The sequence below is a fragment of the Oreochromis aureus genome, linkage group 6, assembly GCF_013358895.1.
Source record: "Oreochromis aureus strain Israel breed Guangdong linkage group 6, ZZ_aureus, whole genome shotgun sequence".
Taxonomy (NCBI): Eukaryota; Metazoa; Chordata; class Actinopteri; order Cichliformes; family Cichlidae; genus Oreochromis; species Oreochromis aureus.
Genome location: NC_052947.1, coordinates 25,455,286 through 25,477,547, shown reverse-complemented (window position 1 = coordinate 25,477,547; position 22,262 = coordinate 25,455,286). Strand labels below are relative to the sequence as shown.

General features: G+C 40.2%; 1 protein-coding gene across 5 annotated transcripts in view; it reads left to right on the top strand.

The window, feature by feature from the left end:
- The window catches only part of LOC116321410 (phospholipid phosphatase-related protein type 5-like), a 63,117-nt gene that overhangs the window by 25,758 nt on the left and 15,097 nt on the right, over positions 1–22,262 (top strand). For all 5 annotated transcript variants that reach the window (XM_039613754.1, XM_031741250.2, XM_039613753.1 and 2 more), the window contains one exon: positions 6,929–7,117. In XM_039613754.1, coding sequence (XP_039469688.1) covers positions 6,929–7,117 — 189 coding nt within the window. The remainder of the gene's footprint in view (positions 1–6,928; positions 7,118–22,262) is intronic.

The following is a 22,262-nucleotide window of genomic DNA, read 5'->3' as shown; positions in this document are numbered from 1 at the left end:
GTACAGATTTAACTGACCGTGATTAACTTTAGCAAGTATTACAACCAACAAAGCTCGTCTAATCTTAAAAATTGGTATTTTACCCAACACGACGATCCTTCCCTAAATATAATTTGGTTGTTTTGTGCCTTGAAACCAAGTTTGGTGCCAAATCATTCTACTGCTCCTCATGCATCACTCTTAATTATCACCTGAGCGATGTTGGTTTGCTTAGCAATTCATAATATTAACATTAAACCTTACGTATGGCTAAATATCCGCACAAATACTTGTACACAAATACTCTGAAAATAAGACGGGCATACACAAGGTCATTCTTTTAGTGTTATACTGCTGAGCCACCAGCAGAATTGGTAAAAGCAAACACAAGGAGCACTTCAAAATGTTGTGTCAGCAGCGCTTGTATTGAAGAAAAGGGCAACATTTACTCTACTATTTTCAGTTCCGCAAGCCTGTTCATCTGTGCTTCGGTGACCTGTTGAAAATCAGGTTCTGGCTGCTTGGTTGGGGCTGGCACACATTTGAGCATCTCTTTGGGCTTTGAGGTCGATCATTACTGGCTTCGTGTTGTCATGTATTTGCAGGTTTTTGGAGACATTTGATGTTTACAGCAGTGAGTTGTCGTTGCTCACCCATTCTGCACTCTACCATCACATTTCTTAAAATGAAAGTGAATTAATTTGAATTTTTGTCTTATCCTCCACATGATAGTTGTTGCTCTTGAAGGCGTGCAGAAATTACATATTTATTGTTTGATTAGGAGGACTTTTGTGTGAATGCAGGCTGGTTCATTACAATTTTACCATGCTTTGTTTCTGTTTCCAGGCGAGTTTCCCAAATAGCCTCTGAAGAATTTAACAAAGAGCTGATAAATTACTAAGAGAAACATTGAACATTTACAAGTGCCAGATATAAAGCCAGTGCAAGATACATTTTAATAACATTTAATTATGCTAAGTTTAAAAAAAAAAAAAAAGAAAGAAAGAAAGAAAAGATTTTGCTTTATTTTGTATGTGAGAATTAGGCGGAGGTCTTATGTGTGTACACCCTGAACAAAAATGAGGACAGAATTGAAAGGGGAAGGTGTGGACCATCTGGTGAGCAGTCCTTTAAGTGGGACAAACAGGTGGACCGACTGGATTCAAAGGGTGCCAGAGTCAGGACTTATGGGGGCAATAAAGAAGAAATTTATTTTCAGTGGCTGTGAGGAAGACTTACTGTGTAAAAATTCAAAATTTAAGCACTTCTGCTGGTTACTATTGTAGCAAAGATGTTAATGAATCTACAACGGCAGTATCCTGGTTAAAGAGCATGTGTGAAGATGACTTGTGACAGAATGACATTTGGCCTGCCATAGCCCTTCATTACCACCCTGCAACTTTAATTCATCAGTGCTTTTCATGATGCTTTAGAAATAATTTTATGCAAATTAATATTCCAAGGTGACTTGTGCAGGATGTTCCTCGATGCTAATTAGAAACCATCAACTTGAAGTTGCTTTGACCTTTACAGATATTAAGGCAAACTGGCAGTGCCTGCAGAATATGCAGGGATTTGGTTTCTTGTTTGTGTGTAATAAAGATGGATTAAATGTTATATATCAGCTCTAAATTTGTAATCAGTAGGGATGCTATGTATATTTGCTGGTTTTACCAAGTTAAAGAACTTTAATTACTCAAGAATATCAATCTGTCCAAATGGAGAAGTTTTAGCCAGTTTTAGCAACTGGGGAGTGGTTTAGCAAAGACCAAGAGCTTTTGACACCAACCCAGTCCACAAAGCGCATGAGCTCTTTGGCTGCTCTTGCTGCTGGTGGGGCCCAGAGGAGGATGGACCTATGCAGGTAGCTCTGGCTTAGTCCTTAAAGGGCCCCATTGGCCAGCCGGTGGTCGTGAATGAGCTCCTCCCTAATACCCAGGGTGGGTATTAGGTATCATTGTCAAAGGGCTCTTTTGAAATGCACTTAGTCTGGCTTCTCAATCAGGATACATTATGTCTTGGGAAATCTTACCAGGGGCAAGTTGCCTTAGACAGCATAGCTGCTTGGATTACTTGGGCTTCAAACCCTCTTACATCATGCCTCCTAGGTGAGATGCTTCAGGCTTCAGTCATATTCAGGACCAAGGACAGTGGAGAGACTGGCTTGCGAACACCTTGATAACCCCCCCAAAAAGCCAGGAAAGTGACTTGGGGATAGGCAGGTCCTGTAAAAGTGTTGAAGTGTTAAAATCCCGTAAGGCTCACTATGATCTACTTTGACTTTCTTGTGAAAATTTGAATCTTCTGACTACAAGCAAACATGATACTTAATTCTAAGGCTTATGCAGAACAAAAAAGGAAAATGTACTGAGTAAATCATAGTACAAGATGTATAAGTCTGATGGGACATATAGTACACAGACACTGACGGTTGCGCAGAGCAAAAGTAGATACCAAAATGACGCGTAATCTCCCAGGAAGGTTTTTTTGCAGTTGTTTTCAAACGTTGTTTAAACTTTGATGGTTGTTCGCAGACCTCCCTCGCTCTCTTCCTCCCACTATCTACACCTCCCTCCCTCAAGCCTTCTGTAGCTCGGGCAGAAGAGAGAAATGGATGATGGCAAGAAATGTTCAACACAGTGTATCTGTGTCAGAGTTCCTGCTCAGACATGGGAATGCACCCACATGCCTACAGACACTCACGGAAACACACCCACATACTGAAACACAAAAACACACACAAAGCTCATGTAAAGGGAAACGAAGATGGAGAAAAAAAAACATGGAAGAATGAGTTGCTTGACATTATTAGTCTATATAGAAACTACAGGCTGTGGGTGCCTGTACGTGTGTGTTTTTTAAAGATCTCGCTCGAAGGGCCTACATGATGATGCTCTCTTCATTTGGGACCTTCAGTGAGACGTCTCCCAAAAACAGAGTTATGTAGATTACTTCTGCATATTGCCACGGGGAACAGATCAATTATTTGATCTTGTTGCTCATGTAGGGAATCCATTCATTGAAATTCAATAACTGTTTACAAAAACACTGCAGAGAAACGTGTAGACTTGCAGATCAGACAGCAAAGTGTAATGAATGGAGTTTAAATTAGGTCACCCTCTCCATCCCATCTTCAGTGCTCCTTTATGTGTAATAAAGCAGAATAGTATCTAAGCCTCCCCTTCCCCTCCCTATAGCATTAATCCATGTGGGCTCTCTGTTTGCTGAAGAGCATAAACATGTTGGAGGACGTTTCTCAGTGTTATGTCACTTTTCCAGCCATCTGCCACTGTGAAACCTTTCTCTTTTGGTGCTGTAAAGGAAGATGAAGCTCCTCCAGCACATCTCTTTATTTCAAATGAATGAATACAAGTCTGCTTGGCATTATCGCATAAACTAAAATAGCATTTTAGAAGCTTTCGGTTAAAAGCACTCAACATGTTAAGCATCTTTTGCTCTGTGTGTAGTTGAAGTTACATTATATACAGGAAGTTAAAGCAAGAGTTTTGTAGATGGCATGTTTGCCTTGCCAGGTGACTCCCTGAAGTCTTTTCACAACAGTGAGTTTGCTCAACAGTCAGCTGAGACCGCGGGAATCCACAGCACTCATTAACTGGTCTCCAAGATGTTGTTACAGCCAGCACATTTACAAGTGACTAAATTCTCAAAGACATGTGCAAGGTGCCCACCAGTGTCTATGGCATGATGCATGGGGCTATATCAACAGTGAAGCATGTTGCACTTCCACCTTTGTTGAGGATTTCATGATGTTTCACTGGAATGCAGTGAGTAGTGCTAAGTATCAATTTTCAGCTTTTAGGGTTTATGTTTATGTGAGGTAAAACTAAATAAGCGAATCAGAAAGTAAAAATAAAGGACTTTGTGTAAAATCCAGTATTTTGTCAACCCATCTGTCCACCACAGCGTCCTGTCTACATGTTACTCTTGTGTGAAAGTCACACTTTATGTGAGTTTCTCCTTTTCTCTGAGTTGCAAGGACCGTGAAGATGAAACATATATGAACTATATGAAGTATAAGTTGTAATAAAACAGCTTTTCTTGAAATGGCAGAGAGCTGTTCACTTATTAATCCCATTGCACCAAATTTGGCTGCATTTTACCTTCAGGAAAGATTTATTAACTGGAGCTCCATAAAGCCCCATTTATTATGGACTATCTCCATATTAAATAAATAAATAAATGAATTTGACATTTGGGCTTCCTGCCTGATTTTCTTTTAAAGCTACACTAACTATTGATATCACTAATATGACAGCAGTTCAGCAGTTTACTACTACTGCAACATAAGGTGTATCCAGACCCCATTTTGGTCATTAACAACACCTGATAGATGAATGAAAGAAGGCATGCCTTTTTTCTTTTAAGCACACCAAATGATTGTGCTCCATTTGATCACTTACGTGCATTTAAAACCTCTGCTAGTAGATCTCATGGTAAGCTAGAAACCTGAGCTTTGTAACATGTTTTATGCTGCGAGAAAAGAGAAACATGAGAAAAGTCCAGTAATTCAAACAGAGATGCAATGGAGAAACACAGTGAAACTTAACAGTTCGACACAACAAGGAACATGGGAAAACTGAGGGCTTAAATATGTAAGGAGGGAAGGTCCTTTTCCATCAGGTGGAGAGCAGCTAAAAATAAGAGGGCAGTGGTAGCCAAGGAGTACAAAACTCAAGTGTAGTAGTTAACATAATTTATTTACAATAACACAAGAGCAGAGCATTTCAAAAAATGAAATGAAATGAGATGTCCCACTTATACAGACGACATGTACAGGTGCAGCAGTCTTGAATCACATGCTTTAGCACCAACCATCACAGAAGTCACTCTTCACCAGTCGGCCTTCTTACCGGGTCCAACTCCTCCACCACATCCAGCACCAGTTCCACAGACAATTCCACAGCCAATCTCATTGGCATCCATCTGGCCAATCCATCCTGTTGCTCTTGTGAAGCTCTGCCATCTTCATGCTTGTGCCACCTCTGCATATGCTCTGTGCCTCCTCTGTGTCACTGCCCTCACCTCCCATCTTTTATGCAGCACGAGCAGGTGCGAATAATTTTTTTGATTAAGGTGTGGGTATGAAGTAAAAGAAAAACTTCAAAATAAAAGCATGCAGGCAAAATATATATAAAAAACATAGTATAAACTGAACCACTAAAAAACACAGAATAAAACATTAAAACTACTCCTACCCTAAACCAAATACAGATGAGGTAACAGGGATAGAGGACACAGCGGGGGGAAACAAGACATGGGTTAATAGAATATAAAAAACAACACAAGGGGAAAAAAAACTGATAACATCCCGCTGGGGTTCACAAGACTAGCAAACCCCCCCCCCCCAAAAAACAGGAAGTAACTAAACACCAAGCACACATAGAGACTTAACAAGACATAGTTGAGGCAGCAAAACTGAAATGTAACCAACCGGAAAACTCTGAAGTCCAGCACATAATCAGAAACAAACAAACCTAGGAAATCATTAATAAGCTGTAATAATTATTAGCTCTCAGCTGGGGTCCTCTCTTAAGATCTGCTTTGATTTATGATGTAGCACTCTGTTGTTGTGGTTGAAAAACAAGGATCTCATCACATGATTAATTTGTTCATTTATATTTTGTTAATGTGCAAATGTTAAATAGTAAAACCTCCTTCAAGTAAAAGAAGAAATTGTCGGTGACAGCCACAAAAACTGCTACAGTTTGCTCCTTGTCTCACTGTCCCTGAAGCTGTGAAGCAGCTCAGCCTGCCAGCAGAGGCTCCTCATGTTTTGCTGCTGATAAATTTGTCCTTCGCATACAATGCAAGTCCATCTAGCAAGCATTTAGGCTGCAGCTTAAGAGGAAACTAATCAGCAGCTCATTATATTTAAACTCACATTTTCCTTATTCATTTGCAGTTTTTTTGTTTCAGGCCGATCTGCGAGGGCAAGCTAATATTGCACAAACCTCCAGTTCTCAGTTGCAGATTTGCAGGAGCTCGCACTGCAGTCGCTTTTTTTTTTCCTGCAAAGAGCGTCTGTGCGCTGTTTACTGGAGTATAAATGAATAATTAGAACTTGTGCATCTGTCTCATCTAGGGAGAATATCTTGCATTTTTTGATGTGTTCTATGTTTATCATCGCCTCTTCCTGTCTTCTCCCTCACATACATACAATCTGCTTTGAAATGCTTATTTATTATTTATGTTTTAACAGCGATGAAGGTCATATTTTATGCTTCACAGCTCCTGCTTTGCATAAATCTGATATTTTATAAATGTCAGAATAGCACAAAGTTATGCAGAGATCCACACTCATGTACACTGGTTATGATTCTTCTTGTTCTCATACTCTCTGCTCTTGCCCGGGTTCTTCCTTTCCCTGTTGCCTGCTCCTTCCTCACTGTTCTGCTCTTTTTCACCTCTCTGTGTCTCACCCTCCACTCTCTCTCCTGCCCTTCTTCAGCTCTTCTTCTGTTCCTCCATACAGCTTTTTTTTCTTTGATCGCTCTCCATTTGTTTCTTTACCCTCCCACTCTACATACTGACACAGCTGAAGGGATCTCTCTCTCTCTCTCTCTCTCACTCTGTCTCCCTCATTGCTCTCATTCTTCTCTCTATCTGTCTTTCTCCTTATTTGCCTCCCTCCGTCTCTATCTTTACCTCCCTCCCTCACTCTCCCTCCTTTCCTCCCTCCCTGTCATCCTCCTCCCTCGCTATCTCTCCATGCACACTTGATTCATTTTACACATTACGGAAGCATCCATCATTTTGCTCTGTGGAGGAAAAATCTCTTCTTTTTTTCCCCTTTTCTTTTTTTTTTTTTTTTTAAAAACCGCAACAATATTTTCCACTTCTCTTCTTTACGGCTGTCTTCTCTTTCCCAACTCCTACACTCTCCTGTGGATCCAATCCTAAAGCTGGAACCAATATGTTTTATTTTCAGCTGGTCATCATGGCAGGGACCGTTCTGTTGGCGTACTACTTTGAGTACACAGACACGTTCCCCGTGCACATCCAGGGCTTCTTCTGCTTTGACAAAGCTTACTCCAAGCCGTACCCAGGACCAGAAGAAAACAGCAAGGCTCCACCTGTCCTCGTCTACTCTCTCGTCACCGCCATACCCACTGTGACGGTGAGTCTGTTTTCAACTTTAAAAAAAAAATACTTCCACATGTGATCATCATGTACGCACACACACATATCTTACATGAATACACATGACAGTCATGCACACAACATTTACCCACAGCATGTGAAATAAGCACGCACACGCACACGGACGGTACCTCCTCATCTACACGTGGTGTTTATGGATTAAAACAGGGTAGCGATGCGTAGGTGTGCATCCTCGTGGACTCGCAGCTCTGTTTGTGTGGTTGCGTTCTCTGTCATAACCATGGCAACGGGCACTATATTTGTCCTCCACAGAGCAGTCAGAGATAGCTACAGTGTACAGAAAGTCTGTCCTTATTTCCACACTGCATTAAAACAGAATAAAACATCACCTCTGAGTGGTGTGCCTTATTTAGGTCTGCACAGTTTCATTATTTTCACCTGTTACTTCAATATGCATATAGAAGCATCTTCAGTAACTGAGAGAAATGTATACTGTCAGTCATAATACAGCAGATCAGACCAATCAGTGTTAAAGTGCTTTCTTTTAGTAATTATCTAGGATTTTATCCATTTTCATTGGCACTCAATCAGTTTATAGTGACTATAATTCATGTAATTACCCTAAGTTAATCACAGCATGCACAGTTTCTCATCAGTACATTTGAATATCATTAATAATGAAACATTCACATCCTCATCAAAGCTGTGCATCCATGACTTCTGCCTTGTCTCTTAGGGATTGCCTCTTTGATGCCCTACAATTAATTGGCAGTAGGACATGTCTGTCTCAGAAACACATATTAGGGCAGTGCACACATAAAAAAATCCTCCACACATACTTTATAAACTTACATATATCATTAGTTGGCCTGTTTTACTTATGTATCACTTGCACATTATTGTGTGTAAGTGATGTTTAGGTTGTGTGAGACTTTACCACCAGTTTAGGAATCATCCAAAGTTGACATTTTGGACTACAGCTTCATCGTGTTTGTGTATGTAGCGTGCATATCACAGATGCACAGGTGGAGCCTAGATGCGCTCTAATGCTTGCAGGCTCCAAGCGTCGGGGTACAGAGTGGGAGCAGAGTGGTGTGATTTTGCCTGGAGAAGGGAAGCGGCTTTTTTAAAAGTCAGAGCATCTGTGTTCTCTTTTTCTGGAAGATAACGCTCCATCCCACAAGTCTTTCTTTAGTAACAATGAAAAGGCAGACATTCGGCTAACTTTTCCCTCAAATTTGACTCAGACTTTTAGCTACAAACACAACATGGACTAATTCTTTCAAGTGACCGTGCAAACACTTGTTTTAACAAAGTATCCATATCTCGTGTGTGTGGATTGTATCTTTAATAGCTGAAGATTATTTTCAAATTCACCAGAAATTGCACAGATTTTTCTTTTTTCCCTTTAGGCCCTCTTCTTTTTTGCTGCTCTCTCTTTTCATGTACACTTGCTGCTTTGTCTTGCCCAAGTTAAAATATTTAAAACAGAACTCTGGAGATTTACGTTTAGTACCTCCATTAAATGAGGACTGAGATATTCTGACATCGAGTCCTTAGTGTGACTGAATCTCCAGAAATGCTGACACCTACACTTCCCATGATGCATCTAGGAAGGGTTTTTTGTTCCATTAGAGTCCATTTATTTATTAGACTAACCCAAGTGAAAGCCCCATATTCAAATTTTCTGACTGCACAACACTCCTTCCAGAGCCACTGAAGACATTTTACTGCAGTTTTTGCGAGATGAGAGATACTCCCTCTGATAAATAGTGAAATAGCTTGAGTGCCCCTAGAAATGTCTTTGCATAACTTTGTACAACCTTTAAATGAATCTGTCACATGCAGGAATGTGTTTAGTTAAGTTCTCTCTAAGATAAGGCATGTGTTGCACTGACACTCAGGGCAGGTGCTCCTCTGGCTGACACAGCGTTTAAGCAGCAAAACAAAATAGCGCATTACTGTAATGAGATTAAATATGTCTGTAATGTAACAAAGAAATGCATTAGTCTTCTTAAATTCGGAGTTTTCCTCCTACTTTCTAATCCAAAAATTATGCCACTTGTGTTGCATAACTTCTTCAATTATCTGCATAATGAGGAGATAAGAAAGAGAGAAAGAAAAGAGAGAAAGAAAACATCATGAGATGCATCAACGTGCGTGAAAAGGCTCTCTCAAGAATGCGATGGCAAAGTGCGAAGCTCTTTGGTGTGTCTTTGTTTTCAGGAAAGCGTATGTGTTGATATGTAAGGCTGGCAATTATGTAATAATGGATTTCAGGCGACGTTGCAGAGCCATGCTAAATAAGGTAATGAGTATAAAAAGATATTTTCTACAGGATTAGTAAAGTCATACCTTACATGTCTTTTACAAACTAAAAAGTGATGTTTTATATATATTGTATTGTATTTTGTATCACATATAAAGCCAAATTCTGTTCAGACGAGGACATCACCATTCAAAGTGATATAAAGTTCTGAAATGATGTTAACATCACATTTCCAAGTGCTACATGCTTAATATAATACACTTTAACTAAACAACTCAGCTGAAGTGAAGTGAGGACCTGCTCAGCTGAATACATTTTTCTTCATCTACAGAGATATGTGAGGTCAGACAGTGTCAGAGGCATGACTCAGGAATTCAAGTTTCATTTAAATTTCCTCTTACTGGCAATATGCTGAACATTATATAATTCATCTTACCGTTAACATTTCAAGGAATGTGTACCCTACCCTTCAGTACACGTTCCTGGAAACGGCTCTGTACTTTTCTACTGATCTACTGGAGACTGTAACGCAGGAACATACACTCACCCAGTACTTTATTAGGTACACCTCTTTAACTGACTGTTATCTAATCAGCTAATCACATAGTAGGAACTCAATGCATTTAGACGTGTAGACATGGTTGAAACGACCGAGCGGATGATGGTTGTTGGTGCCAGACTGGTTGGTCTGAATATTTCAGAAGTTGATGAGTTACTGGGATTTTCCCACACAAATATTTCTTGAGTTTTATGGGGAATTATCTGAAAAAAAAGTTCTCTGTGTGAAAATGCCATGTTGCTATGAGAGGTGAATGGCCAGATTAATTTGAGCTGATAGAAAGGCAACAGTAACCGCCATGTTAACCAGCAGGATTACACAGCATGTCACAAAGCTCACATCATCTCGAACTGATTTCTTGAACATGACAGCGAGTTCACTGGCCTCAACTCTGCAACTGTGTGATGCTATTGTGTCATTATGAACCAAAGTCTCTGAGGAATGTCTCCAGCGCTTTGTTCAGACTACGCTGCGAAGAATTAAGACAAATAAAATATTTCAAGTTTTCAGCTGTTTTAAGATTAAGCAGTTCTATTCAACACATCTGTCAGACCTCTGCACTGGTGTGTGACCATGATTTTTTTTTTTTTTAAGTCAGTTGGGTGCATTACAGTTTCAGTATCCATTTACTTTTTTAAAATTAAGCCTTGCCTTTTCTTTTTATCTGTTTATTTAAGCTTGTTTTTTCACCCTGGAATAAATTTTGGCTTCCATTATGGTTTTCTGCAATCTCACCCAAGCAAGGGTGATTGAATGACTAAGGCACTGGACTACAATCAAAAGCTCCATGAGGGTTTTTTTCATAATATAATTATTTATTTTCCATTTGTTTTTCCATCAAGTCCTTCACATATTTTTGTTAGAAAAAATGGTAAGCAATAGCTAATAGCACACATTAGCCTTAGTGCAAATTTGATTTGCACTGGTTAAAACAGAATCCACTCCATCTCTTTGACCCAAAAGTCTGTCCTGAAGCTGACGGCGCTGAAAAGCAGTGCAAATCTCGTTCATCTCAAACAACCTGTAAGAACTGAATAACACGCACACACACCAGATTGTGTGTGAGTGTGTGCGGTACGTGAATGCTACACAATGCTAAAGGGACACACAGAGAGGAAGTGAGAGGGTGAGTGAAGTAAAGGCACTTGTGTGGTACTTGGCAAAAATGCTGTAGGTTTCAGTGCATCAGCGAAGGTAAGTGTGTGGGAGGATGACGGCACACATCTCCTCCGCGGCCACTGAAAACCATTTTCGTGTGTGAAGATAGAAAACGGCGCGTGCGTGTGTGTGTGCACGCACGCAGTAGTGCTCGGATCTAAGTACTAGTCAGAGTAGCCACAGGCGATCTCTATGACTTTCCACAACTGCAGATAATTCTGTTTTTACACACACAGTATTCAGTGCAAAGCATGTAGCATCCCGCGTGTGCACTACATGTACCAAATGCATTACAGGTGACATTTCAGCACTCATTTTAATCATCACTCAAAGCTGAAAGAGCAAGGTGAAGTGCTATTTGAACCATTTGCTAATTACGTGCATGTGTGTGTGTGTATTTGAGTGCATGGTTTGCGTAATGGAGAGCTTATGTGCACATGTTGATATCACACTGCAATCCATCCAGTGGTAATTGCAGGCTTGGTGTGAGCTTTCACAGCACGTGGACACACACACGCTCACACAAATGAATGAAGTTTTGAATGCAGAGGTTTATTTCTCCACCTTTTTTATGTGGGTCAGAGGCATAATGCTAAATACTTTTGCCCTTGAGAGCTCCGTTCTAATGCTGCTAAATATAAGCCTCTCAAACTGTGCGAGAAGGCACAGCGAGGGCGCTCTTTGAGAGGAGAGACAGAACGAGTTCAAAACGCAGCAAATACAAACTACAACATCGAGGTAGAGAAATGGCGAAATGAAAGAAAAGACAATGATAAAGAAGTGTTAGGGCAGCCAAAAAGGGAGGAGGGGTAGTGAAGGAGAGGGAAAGAAGAAACAAGAGGTTCTGTTCCAAGTTTGTTTTCTGCTGTCTGTTAAACCTTGGGAAAAAACCTTCATGCATTATGCAATTCCATGAGACGGAAAGATGGGGATTGGGGCAAACCATGGATACAGACCACATTATCCAGTCATGCCAGAGTTTATCAAGGGAGAGCTCTTGATGCATGAAAATCTGTATGGTGCTGTTTTTGTCATCACAGGGTCTGAAGTGATGAAGGGGAACAATAGTGGGAGTGGAAGAGGACCGGCGAAAGCAAAGTAGCTTTGAATAAATGCAGCATTCGGAGGAGGGAGATGCTCCTGCTTGTCAGATGTCTGGGTGTTTGCAGATCAGCGTGATGAAGCTGGAGAGACAGGATACAGTGCTTTATTTTTTAATTGTCAATTTCCTTTCTTTTGCTGTTTGGTAATTATCTTTTTGTCACAATGAGTTATTTTGAGATATTAAAAGAGCTCAATCAGTGGAGCTTAACACCATAAAATGAAGAAAAGGCATAAAAACTTAAATGGCTTTCAAGTCTTTTAGTGTCAACTCTTTTGTTTTTGCCACTGGTTGCAATAAAAACAGGAAATTGTTCACAAAATTAAACCTGGATTGTACAGAAAACATCAAATCGCCAGTGCTTATATTTCCAGTCTGTTTGCTGGGACGTATCAGATTAGGACATTTGACAGATGACATCGTGACTACTGGTTAGTATTCTCAGTGGCAAGGCGGCTATAAAAAAACCCTGCTGCTTATCATTTCAGAGAACATGATTTTGCCAAATGTAATGTTCTCACACCTCTAATAAGATAGCTTCTCCCTCAGGAAACTATCTTATTAGAGTTATTTCTGTCAAAGGTGTCGGACACAAAAGCTGAACTCCTTTCCTGCTGATCTTTTTGGGCTCAAAGTCATTAAATATGCTCTAACCTGTGAATTCTTTAGAAGAAGTTTGGTCTCTGTAACCACAAACCAAACTCTTCCTCCTGTAGTAACATGCGGCTACATCACAACAGCCAATCTGCTCGATTAGATGTCAGAAATGAGATGGAAATGTCAGCTGTAACTGCAGCCGGCAACAACTAGTCCTCTGTTTCTCTGTCGTAAACACTTGTGGATGTGGAAATTGGTTTCCCTCTTTACTCCCAGCTCAGGTGTAGACATGCAGATTAAAATGGTGGAAGGCTGTGGGTGAGCCCAGCAACAGTGGAGTTCTCATGTATGAAAATGGTCCCCATCATACTCCTTGACAGAGCCTTTGTTATGCTAATGTTTCGAAAATTATGATGTTCAGAAAATCCGGGCTTTTCCTGTTCCCATTTATTGCCTTTCTCTATTCTATATTTACCTCCTATTGTTATTCTAATCAGACCTGTCATCTTTGACAAGCAGCCCAAAAGAAATCTGCTCGCACACATGCACACGATGCACAAAAACATACAACTGCATACTCATAAACTGTAAAGGAAAGCTGAAACGAGCGTCTTTCGTGGATCATGACGGCTCTGAACTCGTCCTTTTGTTCAGACATTTCGACTTGATTGCAGTTAACATCTGTATTTTTGGGACACTCGTGCACACATAAACCTAACTTAACAAAATGATCATATACAAATTGACCAGAAGTTTGCATACTGATAAGCCTGGGCACAATCCCTCGTGAATAATGGAGTCACATATGAAAGACAGAAGAAGACTGAGCAGAGCCACTGAGTGAGAGGACACATTTGAGTGTGACACTGAAACTCTTCCAGTATTTTCGTTCCAAAACCATGGATGTTGTAGTTGCTGTGAAAAGGTGCTTGTAATGCTGCCGTCACTGTATTTTCAGTGCTTATTGTTTGCACTCTGTAGTTTACTTGATTATGTTTGATTAATCCTGTGTGTTTCAGTGCTACCTACTGTGTCTGTTGCCATGGTTTGCTGAATTGCATTGCACGAGAGCTTTAAACTGTATATAACACATGGATGTGGACACTATGATGTCACCTATTTTTTGTTTGTTAACTTTTGAAGCCTGTGGTTGTTGATTTTTCAGAGCTAGAGGTCACCACATTTTAATGACTGAGTGCATGTGAAGTTTTCAGCAAACTTGGTTAGCGCTTTGCCACAGACTGCAAGAGTGTGCATGTCAGATAAGTATAATAAAGATGCTTTAAATTGAATCAACACTACAAACACTGCAGAGAGTCCCAGACTTGAACTACTGGAGGTGAAGCCTAGCTGACAACTATCAGTGGCCTGTGTCAGCATCCACCTGTCAGTCAAAGCAGTCAGACCCAGATAATACATCACGTTAAGCCTTCATTTAAACAGGTGCATTTAAATTAAGGTCCCACCTAACGATTTTTGTTCCTAAAAACAGGCTATAAACCTGTTTATTTATTTTACATAGGAATCTATGGGGATTGCATTTAGAGTCAGCCTCAAGTGGCCATTCAAATAATGTAGTTTTTGGCATTGCTGTCTTGGCTTCATTTTTCAGCCCCAGAGGTTAACAAAATGCTTTGACCAGTGTAATTTATGCCCTAATAGCTTCATTTGTGAGCGGGACCTTAAATATTTCTGGAGGCCCTGAAAGGCAGCACCGTTTCTGGTGTGATTTAATAGTCACACCAAGCGCACATAACAGCGTCTGTTTGCGAAAACAGTCATTTAGAGCTGAAAACGTGCTTATCAATGCTAAAACCAGGTTAAAGTGAAACAAAATGTCCTGCACGCAGTCCGGTATAAATATTTTTCTGGTTAAATTGACTCCACAGAGATAAGCAGAGAATGTGAAGGCAAAAGCACAGAAGACGTTCTTGCAGGGAACAGAGTGAAAATGGCTGCACACTGATTAGGGAAATGATGGGCAAATGTGTACTGTTGGCATGTGTAGATGAGGGGGCTGGGGAACATTGGGAAAAACTCAGGACAGCTGCTTGAGGGTGAGGAAATGGCATGGTCTGGAACTACCAGAAGGACAAGAAATAAGTAAAATCACTAAAAATTAGCCTACTACTTTCTCCTTTTCATAGATCAGTATTAGAGAATGTATTAAACTGAGAAAAGGTGACTGTAATTAGACAGGCATTAACAATTGTAAAAAAAGGAAATACAACCTTCTACATATCAGCACATAAAAAATTCGCCTGGTTCTCACCAGATCTTAAAATTAGGTAAGTACAGCCTCAGATGAACAGCAACAAATCTCGCTGTCATTATTTATTTAACAAAAAATAAGCCAAAATGCAGAAGCAATGAGGAAAAAACTAGGGACACCTGTGACTCTGTAGCTTGTAGAACCGGATTTAGCAGCACAACCTAAAATAATCACTTTCAGGGATATTTGTTTATGCATAGCGCTCTCATTGAGGTTTACATCTGATGACTCGGCCATTGCAAAACCTTGACGTAGATTTACTGCTGTGCTCGGGATCATCGTCCTGTTCCATGACACAGTTTTGGCCATGCTTTAGCTGTCGGACAGCGGCCTCACATTTTACTTTAGAACCCTTTGGCGTCATGGTTGACCCGTTGACTGCAAAGTGCTCAGGTCCTGTGGCTGTGAATCAATCTCAGATCATCCTCCCTCCATCACTGTGGTTAACAGTTGGTGTGAGCTGTTTGTGCTGATATTGTGTATTTGGATTTTTGCCAAACATGGTGCGGTGCATTATGGCCAAGCATCTCCACTTTGGTCTCGTCTGTCCAAAGGACATTGTTCCTGAGGTCTTGTGGCTTGTTCACTTGCAGCTCTGCAGCTGCTGCCATGTTCTTTTTCGAGAGAACAGTGTCTCCTGCCAACACTTCCAAACAACAGATTTTTTTTTCACATTTTTTCCAGTTGCCATGAATTTTAACATCTAACTAACTGAGGCTTGTAGCGTCTGAGAAGCAGCTCTTGTTTTGTTTCTGTTTATATCTTTGCAGTTTCTTTGAGCATTGCATGGTCAGACATTGGGGGTGAACTTTTTCCACTTGTGAATCATCTTTGTCACTCTAGAATGATAGGTATACAATTATTTTGAAATGCCCCTGTCTCAGATGTCCTTCCTCCTTTGCATTGTATTTACACATACCTTCATTTTTCAGATCTGCAAACATAATTAAATGACATTACTGTTTTATCTTAGTGGGGACGCATGAAACTACACATAACTACACAAATATTGGGGAAATCAGTTTATGTTTAATTTGTCTGGGGAAAAAATATCTGCCCATAAATCAAATTTGATATGTCTTTAAAATCCTGTATCAGTTGTGCAAACACTGCTTCTGCGTTTGGTTTAGTTTTTTTTGTTTAATAGATAATAACACATTTAACATGTCATGTGATGTTGTTCACCTGAGGATGTATTTACCTAATTTTAAGACTTGCGATGGGCCTGATGTTTTTTTTATCGTGTCCTGATCCTTAAAACCTTTGAACTGACAAAGACACATGTTTAGTTAGCAGTAGGGTCTCGAGGACACTTAGGCTACGTTCACACTGCAGGCGAAAGCGCATCAAATCCGACTTTTTTGACCCTATGCGACCCATATCCGATCATGGTATGACAGTGTGAACGGCACAAATCCGATATTTTCAAATCCGATCTGGGTCACTTTCGTATGTGGTACTGAATCCGATACATATCCGATGTTTCAGAAAGCGACTGCTGTTTGAACGGTCAGGTCGCATTAAATCTGTCTTTTACGTCACTGACACAAGACAGACGCCAATTATCAGTGCCGGAGAAGACATCGCGAACGCTTCCTGGCCATCCAGTGTAGATGTTAGTGAAACTGTTTGGAAGACAACGCTGGAGAAATGTGAACATTTTATTTGTACTGTATAATCTGCAGATTCTGACTGAAATCTGCAACTATCCTTTGAAGCACCGCTCCTCTAAAACAGCAGTAAGGATCATTATTAGGTTATTTACATTATTATGTAAATAACAAAATAACTTAAAGCAAAAATTGGGAAACATAAAGTCCGAAGTCTTTATATTAAGGGCCATCAGTCAAACAATATTGTTTGCTCTGGGTCTAAACAGAGCGCGTTGTGTGTGGCGTCTTCTTTTTTGCATGCGGGCCGCTTTGAGCGTTCACACTAGAGCGCGTTGCTGTCAAGCAGACAAAAAAAATCGGATTTGATCAAAAAATCGATTGAGCATCCTGCATTCGTAGCCTTATACGTGTGGATTGAACTTATAGAGAAGTCTTCCAGCTTGTAGATGATCCATTCTACTTCCTGTGCAACAGTTATTTGACTGTCACTGGTGAATTATTAGATTTATAAGCTACTTTTCATCATCTAAAGGGGGTTACACTTGTAAAAAAAGTTGTAAGCTGTTTGACCAGTGACCATCAAATCACGGTGTCTCGAGCCGTGTCTATCGCTCTTTACTTTGTATGTGTTTGTGAAGGAAAGACGGCGAGAAAACTAGACAGATGATTGCGTCATCATGTGTATGAGGTGGAGCAGTGAAAAAAGGGCAGGGATAATAAGGGATAATCACAGCTTTATCCTGTCACTGCCAGTCATACTCGGTTGAGGTCTGAGAAATGAAGACAGCAGGCCATGTAGCCCCATGCTGATACGCCTGACCAGCTATCTGCTCCCATTGTGATAGCCTGTAAGACATGGTCTAACCCGCAGATGAGAACCCTAATCCCCCAATATACTCGCACTCTGGTAGATTAGCTGCAAGGTCTCTTCCCACACTGAGCCAGGGTCCCTCAGTTTCTTCTTAAGAGGACACAGATGGAAGGAAACTTATATGGGGAGAAGATTATGAGGATATGGAAAGAGAAATAAATAGTAAAAATAGAGACAAAGCAGGAAGAGGACAGGGAGGGGGAGACTCAAAGAACGAGAGAGATGAAAATGCAAAAGAAACAATAGAGAAAATGGGAAAGGAAGAATATCGGGGTCATAGTTAAAATCTTACAGGATTGAGAGAAGCCAAGAAAGGACTTTTTTTATTTATATCAGAGAAAAACAGGGGAAAAGGGAGATGCTTCTGGTAGCCTACTTTCTCCTCCACAAAGACTGAGAAAGCTGGCCTATAAAAAAACACAAAAAAATAAAAACAGAGTAAAAGCAGAGCAAGAGATACAGAGAAGGATGGAGAGAGTGTGGGTGATGATGAAGCTAAATTGTCATGGTTACCATTGCTAGTCTGTGCGAAGGCTGGTCGTGTATCTGCGTGCGCGTGTGTTTAAAGTAGAGCACCGGGCTTGCAGTGTCAACAGATGTCATGTGATATTTGCAGAAGCCTTATGTAGATTCAGTGTAATCCTTATGAAGGCTTTTTTTCTTTCAATTTGCTTCTTTCCACATTAACCGATGAAGAGCCGTTTTCAGCATTACATCATTTTTAAACTGTGGATAATTGTAAAGGACATCTATCAAGACACGCGTTATAGACACAAACCGTAAATACATAGAGTAGGAATGTAACACTGCATCAAATGTGAGTCACTCTGAGCATTTCACGGTGTAAATGGATAGCTAAATTTACTGTTTTCTCATGGTGTGCCCGAGGTGTTAGCGAAGAAGTCCTCGCAAATCTGGAACCAAAAAAAAGGAAGGAATGGATGCATCGGTTTACATTTTCACACTCTGCCTCAAGCTTTACATGCTTTTTATACGTTGTGACGTCAAACCAACATTTAATGCTGCATCACTGATTCCTGATTGTTGTTACTCACAGTGCATCCTGCGAACGAGTGTGTGTGTCTGTTTTCTACATATATTGTGTGTCTGTGTCTGATCTGATGTCTTTTTTTTTTGAAGGAGCTCTCGTATATTTCTTTGTGGAGGAGCTGAGAAATTGAAAGTGACGCTTGACTGATCACCCTGGACTCATCTGATGTTACAGAAAAACATGAGTTTGCAGGTCTTGCCTTTACAGACAAAGCTGATGATTAGATGCCTGTTAACGGCTCTGTTCGTCTTACAATACATTCCTGAAAAACAGGCTGTTTTTCTCTGATGTTAAAATAATAATGATCACGCTTTCATCCTTTTCGATGCTCGCTCTCGGATTTTGTGAAACAAGACTGAGCGTGCAGAGTCATGCTTACAAAAGCAGGCAAAAGCACATCCCACAATCAACTGTCACTCAGACACAGGCAGTGTTTTGGTCGTTACTCACGAAAAGTAATGAAGTACGTTGCATAATTAAAAGCAGAGAAAGCCACAAGTACTCGTTACATTACGTTTTTGTTTCTCTTTAAAATGACCTGAAACACGTTGTTACATAATAACCAGCTAACAATAGAAATCTCAGGCTACAGGCTCACACACCAACACAAATTCCTATCCTAATGAGGACACACATACCATCTTTTCTTCAGTTTTTACATATGAACACAAAGCCGACAACACGAAGCAAAGTTGAAAACCAGCACAAAGACACTTCCTACAAAGCAAATTCCACAGTGATTCTTTAGAAACATGAACAAGTAGAAATGGAGGCTTCAAGCCTGACTGCTCGTCACTGCTTTTGTTACCTGTTGAAGTTCAGGCTCTAGCTGCTGGGCTGGGGTCAGCAAACTATGGAAGCCCGTTTCCGCCACTAAAAAAAACAAAAAAGAAACAAGTATCCATAACTCGAAATTACGACTTATTAACTCGAAATTTTGAGAAAAGTAACTCGAAATTTCGAGTTAGCTCTGCCAATTAGTAATCTACATGAATGAGGTCACTTTCTTGTTACCCGGAAGCATATGGCGCAGAGTAACGCGCACTCAAAACCAACAAATTGGTGCTTTCGCGAGTACGTTTGCTGATAGTAACGCCATGTGATTCAGCTAATAACACAAGGATTTCATCATTTTTGAAGCCACGGTTAAAATAATCAGCAATCTGTGCATTCATGACTGGATGTAATACCGGTAGCTTAGCTGTAGCATTTGTACCTGAGGGCTTCAGCTTCCGGGTAACAAGGAAATGATGTCATTCACGTAGATTACTGATTGGCAGCGCTAACTCGAAATTTCGAGTTACTTTTCTCAAAATTTCGAGTTAATTATATATATCTGTCTGGTGCACAGAAAACTGAAGAACCTTTGCAACACAAATAGTGATATTACTATAACGGCAATGTGATTACTGTATTTAGTACAGTAACTTGTTACAATATAGCCTTACTGAAAAATTTCATGTGATTAGAGCAATGTGTGACTGTGTATCATGTTACACCCAAAACCGGTCACAGGGAGCCCAAAAAACGCCAATTAAGATCAACTAAGATCAACTCAGTCTCTTGATTTTGTTCCCTCACTTCGAGCAAACACGTTCATGTTCTCTTTCCTGTGCCACCTCCGTTTCCCTGGATGTCCTTATAACTTTTTCAGTCTCTAGTTGTCAGGGCTGCACATCAAAGACTCCACAGCTACTCCCTGACTTGCAAAGTCACACTAACAGGTTTAACTGTGCACAGACACCTACACATTTGTGCACAACACATGAATAAATGTGCCTACTTTCTCAACAAAGAAAGTTATTTGATCTCTTTCACAGGAGAGGGCAGTTTGTGACACTCATTCATCATTTCTCTTTTTAGTACCCCTCTCTGCTACCCCATGTTCTGCCCTCCACTATCTCCGTGTCGTCTCATTCCCACACCCTGTTGCGTTATCTCTCTTCAGGTATTTTTCGCACAAATGCCTGCCTGTATCCTGCCATCTCCTCTCACTACCTGAGATCTCTTTTATCCCCCCCGAATAGTCCTACAAAAAATAAATATGGCCTAAAAAACACGGCAACTGCCTCCAGAAAACAGCCAACATCTGCTCAAAACTAACTGACTGCCAAGTCAGATTCTCACATTGCTTCAGTGGATTTCCAGTCCACCAAGACTGTGCGAATTAAAGTTAATGCTGGCAGGATTCAGACACCTGTCTTGTGTACTTACATTTTCATACTGTTACAGCCTAGCCTTGCTCATTTGGAGTCTCCTAAATCAAATCAAATCAGTGCATGTTGGAATTTGTTATACTATATCCCACTTTTGCATGAATACCTCAATGTTACCTCAAAAATACCTTTCAGATAGACCTCATGATGGCTTTGGAAGCAACCCATGAATGATCAGATTGATTTTCAATCAACATAATGGCACCAGACACCTAAAGCATGGAAAGCGGGTTGTGTTTTGCTTTGGGCTGCATGCTGGCAGTCTGGCAGCTCTCATCCACATTGTTCTGATCTTAACAAATTCATTGAACCTCACAAATACTTTCAAATTACCCAACCATGCTTAGCACCATTAGAGTCAGATTATTAGCTTGGAATCAGTTGCTTTGTAATTCCAAATGCTGTTTCACCTCATTACCTTGCTCTAACCTGGAACCTCCTCACAAATCTCGTCACCTGCTTTACGATTTGTTTGTCTGATAATAATATTTCACCCTTTTCATATTTGCACCCCTTCTTTTTTCTCTCTCTCTCTTTTGGCTTGGTTGACCATATGTGTGTCCTTGTGGTTGAGTATTTGCTATTGCTTAAAAGCAGAGATTATGAAATGGCAATGTCTTCTGTGGATTTAATTTGCATTGCTGCAAATGCGAGAGGGTATTTACTGTTGCTGCTTTAGCAGATTTATGAAGTTTCACAGAAATTCTGCTGACATGAAGTTGTTGTCAGAATCAAATCACGCAGACAGAAGACCTTGCTGCTTGATTATAAAGCATTTTCAGCATTTTCAAGCTTTCTTTATGTATTAATGTCATTTATACTGACAGCAAACTGTGTGTTTTCAGTATATTTTTCCATACATTAACTTTGTTTCAGCTGGTTTTTTTACATTACAACTGTTCAGTTGCATTTTACACACTCAGTACTGGCTGCTATCACTGGTCTGAGTGATACACTGGAAGCCTTGAAATACTTCTGTGTGACAAAAGTTAAATCTGGAGTGTGGTATTGTATATATGTAAATAAGCATCTGGTTTGTGCAAATCCTTGCCAAATAATTTCACACAATGTTGAGTAAGTCTATCAGCATCAGATACATCTCTCTGTATTTTTTTAATATAGTGCAGTTTTAAATTTGGTGTCTGTAGTTGCATTTCCGATGTGGTGCACCTGCCAAATACTGAGCAAGGATTTTTCTCCATACCGAGCCATCCTGTTCATACAAAGCACCAGACCGCTCATTCTTAGCTCAACTGGTTGATATAATAAGTGACAGACTAGTTATAAATATCAGTGATATGTTCATCTGTGTCTGTGTGTGTATGCTTTACGGTAGCTTGTATTTTTTCACCCTAAATGTTCCTAACTTGCAGCGTTTAGCTTTGTCTGGTTTAAGAGCCTTTTCTTTTTTTCATTGCTGATATAGAACAAATGCAACAGCCCATCGGGATAT